Source organism: Chiloscyllium plagiosum, unplaced genomic scaffold (genome assembly GCF_037043375.1).
Source record: "Chiloscyllium plagiosum isolate Xiang-an unplaced genomic scaffold, Cpla_swu_hap1 HiC_scaffold_5, whole genome shotgun sequence".
Taxonomy (NCBI): domain Eukaryota; kingdom Metazoa; phylum Chordata; class Chondrichthyes; order Orectolobiformes; family Hemiscylliidae; genus Chiloscyllium; species Chiloscyllium plagiosum.
The window spans coordinates 108,447,965-108,466,934 of NW_028270143.1; the positions used below are offsets into that span (position 1 = coordinate 108,447,965).

Consider the following 18,970-nt stretch of genomic DNA (forward strand, 5'->3'; position numbering starts at 1 on the left):
AACATTAGCTTTGATTTCTCTTCACAGATGCTGCCAGACCTGCTGAGCTTTTCCAGTAACTTCTGTTTTATTTTCTTTCTGACTTACAGCATCCACATTTCTTTCGGTTTTCACTTCATTTTAAAACTTGTGTTATGTATTGCACAATGAGGCAAAAAACTGCCTCAGAGGTTGTTTCATTTTTATATATAAAAAAAGTTATAATTTGCCACAATAGAATTCAGTGGCTGGATTTGCTCTGGGAGTAACAACAGTGGGTCCCACCTTCCCCATCTCTAATTGTGCCAGACTCTAGCTTTAGTATCAAAGCCCTGGTTAAGTGTCTTTAGGCCACACAGCGTACTGTAAGGAAATTCATGCGAACAGATTGAAAGCTAAAACGCTAGTATCAGAAACTAAATTAATGCAAGTGAGAATGAAAAAAAATCTAATTAAAATAATTTGAAAAATGGTTTTAAAATTGGTCTTGACACCAGCATTTACCAAGCTGTCATCAACAATACTGCAAGCTACACATTTAGATCAAGCGTTTAGAAACAAGCAGCATGTTTTTTTTAAGCTGGGAACTAATATTGACAAGCTGCTAATAGGCATATACACAGGACTGAAAATGCGTACTCTTCTTGGCTAATTACCAGGCTGCTCTACAGTAGAATGGTATAATCTGCGGAACTCCCAGCATGCGCTTTGATAAAGGGAAAAAAAGCCATTAATTTCTCCTTATTGTAATTTAGATCAGAGTTGAGACATACACAGTTCCTTTCAGGATAGAATAACTGCTATTAGCAGTGCTGGCAAGATTATTCCTCTGAAGCTGCATGCTTAATTACATAGAATACTGCATAAATTGTCAAGTGCAAAGAATAATTTTGATAAATTAAAATACTAATTAAATAGGCCTTTGCAGAATTTTCAGAACATTATAGGGTTCAGCTCTTCCAGCCTATTTGCATATCCTTCATCTGGGGATTTTTAAGAAAAAAACATTTTTTTGCACGTGGGAGCATTCAAGAAAGGTTCTTGGACAATAATTTGGTTAAAAATTTAGTAACATGCTGTTTCCATTTTCTATTCCTCATATTTCTGTTCCTTGCCTCTCTAATTGCCTGTTTTGAAAGTGTTGCGTGATTAATTAACAGGCCAGGTTTAATATATATTTCAGACAATATTCTTGGTTTTAATTACAAACTGTAACTGTATTGAGTTTAGAAAATGTCTGTTTTACTTACGCGGTGTGATTTGTGAGTACAGTTTTATGTACACAGAAAGAAGTTATTAAATGATGCAAGGTAATGATTTAAATCTCTCTTTGCCCAAATGAATGAACGTCACTATTATATTACGGCAAGCAGTATATTTAGAAATTGGGAAGATTTCAGGATATTTTTGGACATGAAACATATGAGGGTGGTCTTTTTTTTGAGTGTTTCTCTGGTCACCTCACAAAATATTGAAGCTGCTGCAGTTTTAGTGTCACCGGTGTCAAAGGCTTGCGTAGTATTCATCTGTCCTTATATGCCTGCTTGGTAGTCCTGGTCTGTTCTTCTGTCACCATTATTGTATTCCTTCAGGGGATGTGAGCTCCTCGATCTAGGCTAACCTTTATTATCTGTCCCAGTATTGTCTTTGAGAAAGTGTTGCTGCTGTCCTTTTGGTGTTGGTAGACCCACAATGCTGTTGGGGGGGGGGGGAGCTGGCGGTGGTGGTGGGGTGCAGTTGTTACAGGATTTTGATAAGCAACAAAACTGCTGATACAATTCCAAGTCAGGATGGTGACTAGCCTAAGGAGAAGAGAGGATTTTTTAAATCTTTTAAGGGCCACTCCTTGCCTGACGTGAGGCATTGGTGATGGTGTCAGGGGGTGCCTCATTCAATGGCCTTCTTTCTAGACTGACCAATTCCCCATTCCCAGGAAGTTCTCCCTCCCACTGTGGCCTCGCCATTGTTGTCATTTCCACCCAGACCTCATCTGATTTACCTGCCATGAGCCCTGCCTGGACTATGGGACCTAGACTGGGGGGATCTGTCTGCAGTCCCAGTCTGAGCCAACAATCTCACTGGCTCTGCTGCCACTACAGAACTGCTGGCAATAAAGGTCGACTGGGAGCTGTCTGAAGTAAGTTATCTGCCCAAGTGAGGGTTAGTAGTCTCATCTCTGGCCAGGGATGTGGCTGTTCAAAGCATCCTTGTGTGACCTTTGCCTGGAAATCTGCCTCATGATTCCATAATTGAACGAGAGCAAAATATTCTTCTAACATGTCGTCCCGCTTGTGACATCTGCTGAGCGGAATGTGGTAGCAATACTCTATGGGAATATACATGCCCTGAGGCAAGTTGCTTCAGATTTTGGTTTTGGGTCCTTAGATGTGCAGCAATGAATGGAGAAAATAAATCTTGAAAACCTCAACCATGTTTGCTCAATATAAAACATCTACTGGCAGCTTTTGTGTTCATGGTGATTGATTTGTTTAAATGTTCAATTTAAAAAAAATGTGCAACTTTACAGGGCATCATCAATTCTCAGATTATTTTTCTCAATAATTGCATAATTCCCTTATTGTGGGCACTCTGAAAGATCCCAGTCTGTGGGTATGTACTAATGCCGTCCACATTCCCTGGAATGATATTGGAGCATGCCTTCCGTACATCCAGTTTAAACCTGTCTCTTTTTTTCTGACAGTGATCAACAAGGAAAAACTGGAAGAAGAAACAGGATTAAAGATCTTGCAAACTGGCATGAGAGAAGTAAGTTGAATTACTTTTAATATGGAGGGCGTATTCTGTGTGCTAATCTACATTAATACTTCCATCCTGTATTCCACAGCCAATGAATGTCATCTGTATTTTGGTGGCATTTTCATGAAAGCAGTTCATTTCAGGTTCCAATCTATGGCTTTGAAGGTATCCAGACATCAGTCAGAATACCTACAAGACTGAACTGTTTACTCTGAAGAAATTAAAATGCTCGTAGTCCATTTGTTAGTTATAGCATTCAGGTTATACCACCATAAAACAGATTTTTTTTATTTGCTCCTGGGACATGAGCATCACTGGCTGGGCCCATCTCTAGTTGCAATTGAGAAGGTGATAGTGAGTTGCCTTCTTGAACCGCTGCAGTCCATTTGCTGTAGTTAGACACAAAATGCCCTTAGGGAGGGAATTCCAGGATTTTGACCCAGCGACAATGAAGGAACGGCGATGTATTTCCAAGTCAGAATGGTGAATGGCTTGGAGATCAACTTGCAGATGGTGGTATTCCCATGTATCTGCTGCCCTTGTCCTTCTAGATAGTGGAGTTTATGTGTTTGGAAGGTACTATCTGAAGACCATTGGTGATTTTATTCTGCAGGGCATCCTGTAGAAAGTACACCCTGCTGCAACTGAGCTTTGGTGATGGAGGGGGTGGTTGCTTGTGGGTGTGTTGTCCTTAGCTTTGCATCATAGCAAATTATGTGGCACAATTATCGTCATAGAGTCAAAGAGCTGTACAGCATGGAAACACACCTTTCAGTCCAATTCATTTATGCTGACCAGATATCCTAACTAAGTCTAGTCAAATTTGGCAACGCTTGGTCCATATCCCTCTAAATCTTTCCAATTTCTATTCAACCATCTGGATATCTTTTAAATGTTGTAATTGTACCACCCTCACCACTTCCTCCGGCAGCTCAGTCCACACATGCACTACCCTCTGTGTGAAAATGTTGCCCCTTAGGTCCCTTTTAAATCTTACCCCTGTCACCTTAAACTTCTAATTTTGGATTCCCCCACCCCGGGGATAAGGCCTTGTCTGCTTACCCTATCCATGCCCCTCATGAATTTATAGACCTCTATAAGGTCACCCCTCAGTCTCCGACACTCCAGGGAAAACAGCCCCAGCCTATTCAGTCTCTCCCTATAGCTCAAACCCTTCAACCCTGGCAACATCCTTCTAAATCTTTTCTGAACCCTTTCAAGTTTCACAACATCATTCCGATAGGATGACCAGAATTGCACGCAGTATTCCAATGCAGGCCTTACCAATGCCCTATACAGCCGCAGCATGACCTCCCAACTCCTATACTCAATGCTCTAACCAATAAAGGAAAGTATACCAAACGTCTTCATCACTATCCTATCTATCTGCGACTCCAATTTCAAGGAACTATGAACCTGCACTCCAAAGTCTTTTTGTTTAGCAACACTCCCGAGGACCTTACCATTAAGTGATTCAGTCATGCCCTGATTTGCCTTTCCAAAATGCAGCATGTCATATTTATTTAAATTAAACCCCATCTACCACTCTTTAGCTCACTGGCCCATCTGATCAAGGTCCCATTGTACTCTGAGGTAATGTTTACTGTCCACCTCCAATTTTTGTGTCATTTACAAATGTACTAACTATACCTCCTGTGCTCACAATCAAATCATTTATATAAATGATGAAAAGCACTGGCCCCAGCACCAATCCTTATAGCACACCGGTGGTCACAGGCCTCCGGTCTGAAAAGCAACCCTCCACCACCACCCTCTGTCTCCTACCTTCGTGCCAGTTCTGTATCCAAATGGCTAGTTCTCCCTGTATTCCATGTGATCTAATCTTGCTAACCAGTCTACCACATGAAACCTTGTCAAACGCCTTACTGAAGTCCATATAGATCACGTCCACCACTCTGCCCTCATCAATCCTCTTCGTGACTTCTTCAAAAAACTCAATCAAGTTAGTGAGACATGATTTCCCACGCACAAAGCCATGTTGACTATCCTTAATCAGTCCTTGCCTTTTCAAATACATGTAAACCCTGTCCCTCAGGATTCCCACCAACAACTTGCACACTTCCAATGTCAGGTTCACTGGTCTGTAGTTCCCTGGCTTTTCCTTACCCATTTTCTTAAATAATGGCACGACGTTAGCCAACTTCCAGTCTTTTATTACATCACCTGTGGCTATTGAAGATATAAACATCTCAGCCAGAGGCCCAGTAATCATTTCCCTAGCTTCCCACAGAATTACTAAAATAACAAAAAACAAATCCTACTGTATATTACATAGATTTTACAGCTCAGATTTAGGATTTCAGCTCAACTGGTCTTCGATAGAGTTTGTGTTCCTCAAGGGCCTGCTCCCACCCTGCTTATCTCACTCTATCATCAGGATAAATCTTCTCACTGATGGTCACATCCCGTGTCAGGACTGAAAATGGGTGCCGACACCTCTCTTGTGGCCAGCGGGACTTGCGGGCAGGATTGTGCCAGGACTAGCCAGTCGATGGTATTGGCCTGACCCAAGAGATGTCAGTTAGGACTGGCAGCAACATACCAGTTATCAATCTTGGCCAGAAGGCACTGTAATATCATTCCCACTGAGCTGGCTCAAGCTGTGGGCTGGGGAACACTCATCAGAGAAAAGGAATGCTGTCAGGGTTTACCTGGCCATCTTCCTTCTCACCCAGTGACAGGACTCCCCTCAACATGGGCAAACTGCCCTGGAGCTTGGTGGGAAGTTGATATTTTTGTGGTATTATTGCTATTTCAGGGACCCAGGTAATGTTCTGGCCATTGCAAATGGTGTAGTTTAAACTCACCAGGAGTCTAATAATGACGATGAATCAATTGTCAGGAAATGTCCATTTGGTTCACTGATGTCCTTCAGGGAAAGAAATCTGCCTAGCGTGGTCTACATGTGAGTCCAGACCCACAACGATATGGTTGGTTACTAACTGCCCTCTGGGCAATAAATGCTGGTCCAGCCAGTGATGCCCACATCCTGTTAAAGAATTGAAAAAGATGCCGCCGGTGGATTGCCGTGCTGCTGAGGTGCCCGCTGCTCCCACAGGTGGGGGTGGAAGCTTTCAGCCCCTCCTCTTAACCCCATCATTGGCATTTTCCCAGCCCCCGGAAACCAGGTTGGGGAGATTCAGCCCAATGTGTCCGGTAGAGTTCTCTATAAAACAGGAAAACGCATTGAACAGAAGTTCCACCTTCTCAAACCTATGGGGATAGCGAAATTGGAGTGTAACAGGATCAAAACGGCAGCCAATATTTCACTGCACCAGCTCTTCTCCTCGGTCTGGTTCCCGAGAGCAACAATCCACACTGTTTCTGGATCCTCATCTCCGAGTCACTTTCACTTGGTAAAATCTCAGCAGTATTTTCCAGGTAAAGGTTGGAGTGACGGAAGACTACTGTGATGTGGCATGAGCCTATTTCATCTTACTAGCATGGACCCATAACCCCGAATATATGGCAGCAACGGCTATTTGACAGCTGCAAAACAAATCTGAGTTCATAAAGCACAAGTTTAAAAGTCAGTCATTTTCACATGGCCCTCCTAGTGCTGTTTAATACGCATTAGGTAGACAAATGCACTTGGTTAGTTGTTTGTTTGCAGTATTAATGAGCGGTGGTTATAGCTTGTACTTCATAGTAACAAGCTGAGAGTCCTCCCCATCAGCTCTGGATGACTCGATTGTGTAGGGTACAATATTCTGGAGATGACTGACTGACGTGCACTGCATCTGCATGAAGATATACCAAAGGGCATCAGGAGATTTAAAATGTGCAAACTAGAGGAGGATATAGGCAAGGCAAAGGAACTTATGGAGCATCCTGCTTCTTATATACTCCGAAAAATAACATTGAACTTATTGTTGTCTCGCTTACTTTTGGCTGCAATGCCAGATGCAGCAGATGAACGATTCACAGAACATTCTTTGTCTGCTCTCTCCCTTTCTCTCTGTCTTCCTCAGCAGCTTTTGGCCTTATATTAAAATATTAAAAGGGTCTATGACTGGGACAAAGTGGGTTCTCCAACCATCTGGACAGCCAGCTGATAGTTGGCCCCCTATGGGATGGCATCAGGCCTAGACTGGGATACAGATGTTAGACTGCGATGCCAATATGATTGAAGCAGCAGCAGAGTGAGAATGAAGGGGAGAGTCTTTCTCTGCCAGGGGCACACAGTTGTAAGGTTGTGCCAGTTAACTATACTGTAGGAAGTACTGTCATGCTGAGAGTTCCTGCCAATATCCTCCTTAGACCAAACGTATTCTAATGAAGTAAAGGAAAAACACTTCCCTGTCTAACGTTCGTAGCTAAGAAGACACGGGACTGAACTTTTTTGGCTAAGTGCAAGTTGTGCCGAGGTTTTGGAAGCCTTCTCATTGTGAAATCTATTCAGTTTTCTCACTGTATCTTAGCAAACTCACCGCATTAATTATTTACCCTGTCCCTATGGCATCCCTTATATCTGATTTCCACCCCACCTTATCACACGCCATTCTGGGAACAGCTCACTACTTGGGATTTCCCAGAATTCACCAGCATTCTTTGCTCTCATGCCAACCTGAAACCATGCTGTGCACTCGGATAAGCACTGGCAGCATAGCGCTGCCCTGTATGGTTGTTGACAGTTCTGCCAGGGAGAAATCGATGCTCCGTTGTGCAGTTAGGGACCTGGCAGAACTGGCTGGGTGGAGTGGTGCACAGCCAGGACATTCTGTTGCCTTAAGGCCAGCAGTGGAGGCTACAACACCAGACCATGCCAACCTAGTCCAACGTTGCCATGAGAGTTAAAGCAATTTCAGCCATTTGGAGGAGGGCACAGCACTGGAGGAAGCTCAATGACCTTCCCCAGTCTGACAGTGCCACCTTCTTCTCTCTGATATCTCACATGCACTCTATCTCTGTCACTGCACCACCTCCCACCAAGGTTCACGCGGTGCCATTCTCACCAGTGTCTCTGAGACTGCTTGGAATTGGTGGGTTGGACTGTTCAAGGAGTGAGCGGAAAACCTAGATGATTATGCTACCACTGCCATGGACTTCATTAGCAAATGCATGGAGGATTGTGTGCCAAAGTAGTCAATCTGGGATTTCCCCAACTGGAAACCTCGGATGAACCGGGAAATCCACTGCCTACTGAAGACCAAGTGCGCAAAATTCAAGTCAGATGACACAGAACCATACAGAAAATTCAGATATGACCGCCGCAAAGCCATCAGAGATGCCGTGGGGCAGTACCGGACCAAGTTAGAGGCCCAAACCAACCAGACAAACAGCCGCTGCCTGTGGCAAGGTTTAAACAACATAACAAGATACAAATGAAGCTGAGCAAGATAGCACACAAAGTTACATCCCTCCCTGATGCACTCAATGTTTTCTATGCTCAGTTTGAGCAGAATGCTAGCGATGCAGTGTCACCTATCCCAACTACCATAGATGCACTTGTTCCCTCCATTACTACTGCACACATCAGATCAGTCTTCCTGGGGGTGAACTGAAGTGGGAGTTGACACGGGGCACACAGATACAAGATGGCCATTGAGCCATAAGTTGGTCACTTTGCACACAAGATGACCACTGAGCCATTACATGGAAAAATACAGCAAAGCATACACACATACTTCCTGAGGCCAACAGGATACCAGTACAATAGGCACAGAATGTATATGATTAGTTTAAGGCAGGTGGGGGGGAGAGCACACGTCAGTAACGTCTACTGCCCGCCGAAGTGTCTGAGTCCAGCCACCACCTTCAATAGAAATGTTGAAGAAATGCTACCTGAGACTGCTTGTATACAAGTGTTAATACTTCAGATTTGCAGTAATGGAAAACGATCTTCCTGTCAGGAAGAATGATCACAACCAATTACTGGAGCAAAGGACTGCCGCGTAGCTGCTGAAACTGACAATGACTCTAATGTTTTCTGCAAACAAACCATGCTGTGCAAACAAAGACTCAATACTTGAACTATTATACCATGAAATGTATAAAATATCATGACATGTGCTCCAAGGGTGAGAGAAGGTTCACAGCTGACAATCATGTTGGTGAGTGTCTCTCTCCCTGGAACTCTGTCGTTAAATTCCGATTCTGACTCCGAGGCTGGTTTTCCTCACAACACAATCAAGGAAAGCTATCGGTCCAGACGGAGTCCCTGTCCGTGCACATAGATCCTGTGCAGTCAAGCTGGCGGAGGTATTCAGTGACATCTTCAATCTCTCCCTCCTACTAGCCGAAGTCCCCATCTGCTTCAAGAAGATCAGCATTATCCCTGTGCTTAAGAAAGCACACGTGACATGCCTTAATGACTACCGCCCAATAGCTCTGACCTTCATAATCATGAAGTACTTTGAGAGGCACATCAACCCATGCCTCCCAGCCTGCCTTAGTCCCCTGCAATTTGCCACCGACATAACAGGTCCACAACAGACTCCATTTCCCTAGCCCTGCGCTCATCCCTGGAACAACTGGAAAATAACAAAATCTACATCGGACTCCTGCTCATTGACTACAGCTCCTCCTTCAATAGCGCCATCCCCTTTAGACCGATCTCAAAACTCAGAGACATAGGTCTTGGCTCAGCCCTCTGCAATTGGATCCTCAGCTTCCTGACCTCTAGACCGCAATCAGTGAAAATAGCCGACTGCATCTCCTCCACGATAACATTGAACATGGGAGCCCCCCCCCCCCACCCGGCAAGGATTCATTCTCAGCCCCCTACTGTACTCCCTGTACACCACAACTATGTTGTCAAATTCCCATCTACAAGTCTGCTGATGACACCACTGTGGTAGGATGGATATCAAACAACAGTGAGTCAGAATACAGAAAGGAGATAGAGGGCTTTCCACGTGGATCCGATGGTCAAGGCAGCACAATAATGCCTCTTCTTCCTCATGTAACCCAGGAAATTTGGCATGTCCATAAGGGCCCTCACCATTTTTATAGATGCACCATCAAAGCATATTATCCAGCTGCATAACATCCTGATATGGCAAATACTCTGCCCAGAACTGTATGAAACTACAGAAGGTTGTGTGCACAGCCCAGACCATCACAGACGCCAACCTTCCGCTCATTGCGGAGAAAAGGCTACCGACATCATCAAGACCCTCCCCACCCTGGTAATGCTCTCTTACAGCCTCTTCCATCAGGCAGAAAATATAGAAGCTTAAACACATGCACCAACAGCTTCAAGGGCTTCTTCTCTGCCATTATTACACTAATGAATGGACTCTGTAACTTCAAATAATATTTACCTTGTTAATGTTAATCTTGCCTGTATACCACTGTCCAATGGTATACCTATGATCTGTACATCTTTTCTGACCATGATCTGCCTGTACTGCTCCAAACAAGGCTTTTCACTGTACTGAGGTACATGTGACAATAAATCAAATCAAATCATTGCCACATCTTCAGCCACTCACTGTCACCCACCCCAGTGTCCCACTAACCCTGCCTGCCCTCTGCACTGCCAGCAGTTACTCAGGACTCTCCCCATCTGCATCAGTAGCAATAGCTTTGCCATCTACTTTAATCTCCCCATAAGCCCTGGCTCTGTCTCATTCCATGAAGAAACCAACCCACTCTAAGGCAGAAAGAGTCAAGACAAGTGGTGTGCTGACTATCATTCAACTCTTCAGCCCTCTTGAGCAGACGACCGTGACCCTGAACCCTCCCACGCAGGGCCTGGACTCGTATTGGAGGATGCCCTTGACTTACTGTGCCAGGAACTCCTAAACGAAGAACATGACCTGATAGAAGCCTGTTGCAACTGCTTTCCTTTGTCATTCTGCTAAATGCATGAAAGATAGCAGTAATGTTATTGGGTATCTCTAGTTGACAAGGTAATGCAGGGCAGAGGTGCATCCAGGTAGGCTCATAGTGAGTATGGGAGAAAGTGAGGACTGCAGATGCTGGAGATCAGAGCTGAAAATATGTTGCTGGAAAAGCGCAGCAGGTCAGGCAGCATCCAAGGAGCAGGAGAATCGATGTTTCGGGCATGAGCCCTTCTTCAGGAATCATGCCCAAAACGTCGATTCTCCTGCTCCTTGGATGCTGCCTGACCTGTTGCGCTTTTCCAGCAACGCATTTTCAGCTCATAGTGAGTATGCACATGGTAGACCAGTTAGTAAAGTTAGATCACATGGGCTTCGGGGGAGCTAGCCAATTGGATCCAAAGTTCACTTGATGGTAGGAGACAGAGGGAGGTAGTAGACTGGACTGGAGTGGTGTCACAAGGATCAGTGCTACGTCCACAATTGTTTGTCATTTATGTAAATGATTTGATGAGAATAAAAGAAGAATGATTTGCAGATGACACCAAATTGGTGATATCATAGACAGTGAAGAAGATTGTCTCAGAGTACAGTGGGACCCTGATCAGCTGGAGTGGCAGATGGAGTTTAATTTAGATAAATGTGAGCTGATGCATTTTGGTAAAACAAACAAGGGCAGGACTGGCACAATTAATGGTAGGGCCCTGGGGAGTGTTGTCAAACAGAGAGGCCTAGATGTTCAGGTACATAGTAACTTGAATGTTGCTTCATATATAGACAGGGTGGTTAAGAAAGTGTTTAGCATGCTTGCCTTCATTGCTCAGACCATTGAGTATAGAACGTCATGTTGAGGTTGTACAGGGATTGATGAGGCGTGCAGTTCAGGTCACACTGCTATCGGAACGATATTATTAAATCGGAGAGTTTAGAAAGGATTTATAGGAAAGTTACCAGAACTGGAGGGTATGAGTTATAAGGAGGGGCTAAATTGGCTGGGACTTTTTGCACTGGAGCTCAGGACACTTCGGGGTGAGCTTACAGAGGTTTATCAAATCATGAGGGGATTCGATAAGGTGAATAGCAAAAGGTCTTTTCCCTCAGGTAGGGGAGTCCAAAACCAGAGGACATAGGTTTAGAGTGAGAGGGGAAAAGTTTAAAAGGGACCTAAGGGACAACTTTTTCATGCAGAGGGTGGTTTGTGAATAGAATGATGTGCCAGGGGAAGTGGTGGATGCAGGTACAATTACAACATTTAAAAGACCATTTGGACAGATATATGAATAAGAAAATTTTACAGGGATATGGGTCAGGAAAATGGAGCTAATTTATTTGGGAAACCCGGTCGGCATGGACGAGTTGGACTGAGGGTCTGTTTCCGTGCTGTATGCCTCTATGACTCTTCAGCATATGACTGAGAGCCTAGACATGCACTGCATCCTTGCTGCATCTTTACAATGCTGGTTGCTGGTGCAACCTGAACTGTAGCACTGAAGTGCAGAAGTGTTTTGTAAGAGGATCAGAGATGTGCCTTGACAGTTGAAAGAGGCTGCTATATTTGGGATGCCAATGTCTGTGGATGTGATGTGTGTGTGTGACTGGTGCCTGTGAAGCCTGCCCTCAGATGTTTATGCCCAGTGCCAACATGGAGGTCATTCATAGAGTCATAGAGTCATAGAGATGTACAGCATGGAAGCAGACCCTTCGATCCAACCCGTCCATGCCGACCAGATATCCCAACCCAATCTAGTCCCACCTGCCAGCACCCGGCCCATATCCCACCAAACCCTTCCTATTCATATACCCATCCAAATGCCTCTTAAATGTTGCAATTGTACCAGCCTCCACCACATCCTCTGGCAGCTCATTCCAGACACATACCACCATCTGTGTGTGAAAAAATTGCCCCTTAGGTCTCTTTTATATCTTTCCCCTCTCACCCTAAACCTATGCCCTCTAGTTCTGGACTCCCCAACCCCAGGGAAAAGACTTTGTCTATTTATCCTATCCATGCCCCTCATAATTTTGTAAACCTCTATAAGGTCACCACTCAGCCTCCAACGCTCCAGGGAAAACAGCCCCAGCCTGTTCAGCCTCTCCCTGTAGCTCAGATCCTCCAACCCTGGCAACATCCTTGCAAATCTTTTCTGAACCCTTTCAAGTTTCACAACATCTTTCCGGTAGGAAGGAGACCAGAATTGCACGCAATATTCCAACAGTGGCCTAACCAATGTCCTGTACAACCGCAACATGACCTCCCAACTCCTGTACTCAATACTCTGACCAACAAAGGAAAGCATACCAAATGCCTTCTTCACTATCCTATCTACCTGTGACTCCACTTTCAAGGAGCTATGAACCAGCACTCCAAGGTCTCTTTGTTCAGTAACACTCCCTAGGACCTTACCATTAAGTGTATAAGTTCTGCTAAGATTTGCTTTCCCAAAATGCAGCACCTCCCATTTATCTGAATTAAACTCCATTTGCCACTTCTCAGCCCAATGGCCCATCTGGTCCAGATCCTGTTGTAATCTGAGGTAACCCTCTTTGCTGTCCACTACACTTCCAATTTTGGTGTCATCTGCATACTTACTATCTGTACCTCTTATGCTCGCATCCAAATCATTTATGTAAATGACAAAAAGTAGAGGACCCAGCACCGATCCTTGTGGCACTTCACTGGTCACAGGCCTCCAGTCTGAAAAACAACCCTCTATCACCACACTCTGTCTTCTACCTTTGAGCCAGTTCTGTATCCAAATGGCTAGTTCTCCCTGTATTTCGTGAGATCTAACCTTGCTAATCAGTGTCCCATGGGGAACCTTGTTGAATGCCTTACTGAAGTCCATATAGATCACATCTACTGCTCTGCCCTCATCAATCTTCTTTGTTACTTCTTCAAAAAACTCAATCAAGTTTGTGAGACATGATTTCCCACGCACAAAGCCATGTTGACTATCTCTAATCAGTCCTTGCCTTTCCAAATACATGTACATCCTGTCCCTCAGGATTCCCTCCAACAACTTGCCCACCACTGCAGTCAGGCTCACCAGTCTATAGTTCCCTGGCTTGTCTTTACTGCCCTTCTTAAACAGTGGCACCATATTTGCCAACCTCCAGTCTTCCGGCACCTCACATATCTCAGCAAGAGGCCCAGCAATCACTTCTCTAGCTTCCCACAGAGTTCTCGGGTACACGTGATCAGGTCCTGGGGATTTATCCACCTTTAACTGTTTCAAGACATCTAGCACTTCCTCCTCTGTAATCTGGACATTTTGCAAGATGTCACCATCTATTTCCTTCCAGTCTATATCTTCCATATCCTTTTTCACAGTAAATACTGATGCAAAATATTCATATAGTATTTCCCCCATTTTCTGTGGCTCCACACAAAGGCCGCCTTGGTGATCTTTGAAGGACCCTATTCTCTCCCTAGTTACCCTTTTGTCCTTAATATATTTGTAAAAGCCCTTTGGATTCTCCATAATTCTATTTGCCAAAGCTATCTCATGTCCCCTTTTTGCCCTCCTGATTTCCCTCTTAAGTATACTCCTACTTTCTTTATACTGTTCTTAGGATTCACTCGATCTATCCTGTCTATATCTGACATATGCTTCCTTCTTTTTCTTAACCAAACCCTCAATTTCTTTAGTCATCCAGTATTCCCTCCTTTAGATTAGATTAGATTAGATTAGATTAGATTACAGCGTGGAAACAGGCCCTTCGGCCCAACAAGTCCACACCGACCAGCCGAAGCGCAATCCACCCAGACCCCTACATTTACCCCTTACCTAACACTACGGGCAATTTAGCATGGCCAATTCACCTGACCTGCATATCTTTGGACTGTGGGAGGAAACCGGAGCACCCGGAGGAAACCCACGCAGACACGGGGAGAATGTGCAAACTCCACAGCGCCTGAGGCGGGAATTGAACCCGGGTCTCAGGCGCTGTGAGGCAGCAGTGCTAGCCACTGTGCCGCCCACATTCCTACCAGCCTTCCCTTTCACCCTGACAGGAATATACTTTCTCTGGATTCTTGTTATCTCATTTCTGAAGGCTTCCCATTTTCCAGCCATCCCTTTACCTGCGAACATCTGTCTCCAATCAGCTTTCGAAAGTTCTTGCCTAATACCGTTAAAATTGGCCTTTCTCCAATTTAGAACTTCAACTTTTTGATCTGGTCTATCCTTTTCCATCATTATTTTAAAACAAATAGAATTATGGTCGCTGGCCTCAAAGTGCTCCCCCACTGACACCTCAGTCACCTGCCCAGCCCTATTTCCCAAGAGTAGGTCAAGTTTTGCAACCTCTCTAGTAGGTACATCAACATACTGAATCAGAAAATTGGCTTGTTCTCACTTAAGAAATTCCTCTCCATCTAAACCTTTAACACTATGGCAGTCCCAGTTGATGTTTGGAAAGTTAAAATCCCCTACCATAACTATCCTATTATTCTTACAGATAGCTGAGATCTCCTTACAAGTTTGTTTCTCAATTTCCCTCTGACTATTCAGAGCAAGCAGCCAGCTGGGTCTGGCTGGAGCTCGCTCTGGTTTTTTTGTTAAGTTTACTTGATCAAAGTCTGTGAGAAGATTTGTAGCTCGGGTGCTCGTTGTTGTGGTTCTGTTCGCCAAGCTGGGAATTTGTGTTGCAGACGTTTCGTCCCCTGTCTAGGTGACATCCTCAGTGCTTGGGAGCCTCCTGTGAAGCGCTTCTGTGATCTTTCCTCTGGCATTTATAGTGGTTTGAATCTGCCGCTTCCGGTTGTCAGTCCCAGCTGTCCGCTGCAGTGGTTGGTATATTGGGTCCAGGTCGATGTGCTTATTCATAGATTCAATCAATAAGCACATCGACCTGGACCCAATATACCGACCACTGCAGCGGACAGCTGGGACTGACAACCGGAAGCGGCAGATTCAAACCACTACAAATGCTGGAGGAAGGATCACAGAAGCGCTTCACAGGAGGCTCCCAAGCACTGAGGATGTCACCTAGACAGGGGACAAAACGTCTGCAACACAAATTCCCAGCTCGGCGAACAGAACCACAACAGTTTACTTGATGTTGAGCATGCACAGGAAATTTAGTACAATAGGAGGCTGAATATTAATGAGGTGAGTTGTCCCATTAATGAGCTGTTTGACAAGCATTAATTCCCATCAGTTGTCATCTCACCACTGCCCAGCAAGAATCTTCAAGCCACTTGTGAAAAATGCAAAGATGGAGTTAGGTAACCTTGATGTTGAGATGGGCCTTGTTGTGCTGAATCGGCCTGATTCTGTCACACATCTCACCACAGGCCACGTCACTCCGAACCGTGAAGATTTCTCTTATTTACTTATCTATGCTACTTAACCCTGTGATCTGCCTGTATTGCTCGCAAGACAAAGCTTTTCACTGTCCCTCGTTACAAGTGACAAGAACTAAATTCGATTCAATTCAATTCAATTCTGCCCATAGTTTACCACATGCTAGCTAGCTGCAGCTTACACTGATATGACAGATATTGTTACAGAGAATTTGAAAAGGACCAGATATTACAACTGACTCCACCCAGATCTGAAGCCATTCTGTTCACAGGTCCATGTGATTTCATTAGAGTGGGTGGTGAAGGGCTTTTGCCCAAAATGTCAATTTTCCTGCTCCTTGGATGCTGCCTGACCTGCTGTGCTTTTCCAGCACCACATTCTTGATTCTAATCTCCAGAATCTGCAGTACTCACTTTTGCCTGGGTGGTGCTCATGACAATCCTATGTGTTAACCCTTTCAGATCCTTATTTACACTGTACTCTGTCCCAATGATCTTCAGTGGAGCAGCAACAAATCTCTCACTGACTGACTTCCTTTCTGTGCAAAGAGATCCATGGCCTTCAAATAGATCAGGGCCCAAGTTAGAAATGTCTGATAAAGTTTGTGTAATGGTTCTTGCACTGCCCATGTTCCAGCCTCATTGAAATCCACCTGGAGAGCTCCAACTGCAATGTCCTTGGAATTTCAGCTGCCGTGGATACCAGGCTAGCTCACAGAGAACTCCAGTGTCAGTGACAAGCCAGGGTGGGGGGTGGTTTGGTTAACACAGCTCCCAGTATTAACTAGAGGCATTCCTGCGTTTGTCCAGGTCCACATTGCAGTCAGCTTTTTCTTTTGAAAAAAATGTGTTGGCCGGTTTCTTTGGCAGGTCCTGACAATCCGGACTAAAAGAAGATCTGATAAGTTTAGGGATGGTCCAAACATTCTGCAAAGCAGGTACGGGTTTTTTGCCCTGCTGAACAAGTCATTACAGCATGAAAACATGCATGATGGTGTTGAATTTATATCCTAACTGATACCTACAAGTGCTAATGAAGGCAGGTAAGGTATATACAAGGAGGACTTTGAATGCAAGGCTGAAGAAGTCATAATGACCTTATACAGAACATTGTTTAGGCTATTGAAATATATGCAGATTTGGCAGCCCATGACAGAAAGCAAATGCAAACCTAGTATCAGTTGCTGATTCAACATAATAGCACTGGGGTTAAAAAAACCATAGTTAGAAAGAGTAATATGTGATATTAGGATTATTTCTACTGGAACGTGGATGAGAAACAAAGATTCAATGCTATGAAGATTTTTGAATATTTCCTATCATTGGCAGTCAATGTCAAAGGATCATCAATTTAGAATTGTCACCAAGCGATTAAGGTGAGACATTAGGAGAACCTCTTTTATGCAGATGGAGTATGAAATGCTTTGTCACAGCAAAGATTCAGACAAAGACCACTGTATATTTGAAGATGAAGATTAGATAAATATATGAAACTAAGCAAAATATGAGGTTGTGGGGGAAATGGGATGTGGTTAATATCCTGGCTTGCTCAGTGATGGAACTGTTACATGGTGTTTTGCTGTGCTATAAATATTCATATTGTTTTCATAGACTGGCTGAGATCAGCTTTGTTTTACATCCAGGAACTCCTTCAAGCTTTTTAAACTCTGTTCTGTCATACCATTAGCCAATGTGATTTAAAAAAAGGGAAATTTCAGATTGAATTTGATGTGTTTTACTAAAAAAAAGCAACTAAGATCACGATGAATGCGCTGTCTTTTCCAAATTAAGATCACTGTCCTGAAAGTAAAACATCACTCTGTCTTCAGGAAGCTGTTCAGTTTGGAGTGAAATGTTAATGTTTGCAGAATGGCAGATGGAGTTGTGATTGCTTGTGATCAGTATGAAGGGGAAAATGTTAAAAAGGAAAGTATCACTTAAAAAGTTTTTGTAAAACCTGTTAACATCTTTGTTTACTTCAAAAGAAGTGGCTTCACATGAAAAAAGGGTCTAATTTGGCTTACACCTTCCAAAAATCTGCAAAATCTCCTGGTATTTAAAAAGTACATAAAGGAGTAAGCTTTTTTGTTATTTTTTTCATCGAATCTAGGATTCGCTTACTGGACCAGCATTTATTGCCTGTTGCTAATTTGTCTTTGCGCTGTCTTCTTGAATCATGCAGTCAAATACCCACAATGCTGTTAAAGAAGAAGCTTCTAGAATTTTGACCCAGTGACAGTGAAGGAACAGTGATATTGTTCCAAGTGCAATTGTTATCTGACTTGGACGAAAACATTCTCTCCAATTAGTTATAAATTCCCTTTCTATTCTGACCAAAATAGATAACCTCCTAGTTATCCATGTTAAACTCCATCTGCCAAACTTTGGCCTATTCACCTAATCTGTCCATATCAAGTTGTAATTTTTAAAAAAAATTTCCATTGTAACTTATGTTTGTACCTAGTTTAGAGTCATCTGCAAATTTGACTATAGTGTCTTTCTATCCTTGTGTCCAAGTCAGTAATTTAAATTGTAAATAGTCGGGCTCAAGGCCCAAACTCTGTGGCACCTTATTGGTTACATATTACCAACCACAAAAAGATTCATTTATCTCAACTTGCTGCTTTCTGTTGGTTAGCCAATTCTCTGTCCAAGCTAATAAAGTACTCCTAACCCCGTGTGATTTTAGTTTGTGTGTTGTCCTTTTGTGCAGCACTTTATCAAATGGCCTCTGGAAATCCAAATATACTAAATCTGCAGGATCACCATTATCCACTTTGCTTGTCACATTTTTGAAGAACTCTAGCAAATTAGTTAAACATGATTTACCCTTCATGAAACCACAGAGACTCTGATGGACTGTGTTTTGATTTTCCAAATGTCTTGTTACTTCCTTAGTAATGGATTCTAATAATCCTTTTCCCATCTAGACAGTAGAGGTCATGGATTTCTAAGGTGCTGATAGACGAGGCTGGGTAGGTTTCTGCAGTGCACCTTGGAGATGGTACACACGGTTGCCCCTATGCAATAGTGGTGAAGGAAGTGACTGTTGATGAGGTGGTGTACCATACCAATCAAGTGTGATTATTCATCCTGCTGTTTCTTCAATTTAGGGGAT

General features: G+C 43.7%; 1 protein-coding gene across 1 annotated transcript in view; it reads left to right on the forward strand.

The window, feature by feature from the left end:
* The window catches only part of ptprn2 (protein tyrosine phosphatase receptor type N2), a 970,059-nt gene that overhangs the window by 623,774 nt on the left and 327,315 nt on the right, over positions 1–18,970 (forward strand). Inside the window, exon 12 of the mRNA XM_043690698.2 lies at positions 2,681–2,745. Coding sequence (XP_043546633.2) covers positions 2,681–2,745 — 65 coding nt within the window. The remainder of the gene's footprint in view (positions 1–2,680; positions 2,746–18,970) is intronic.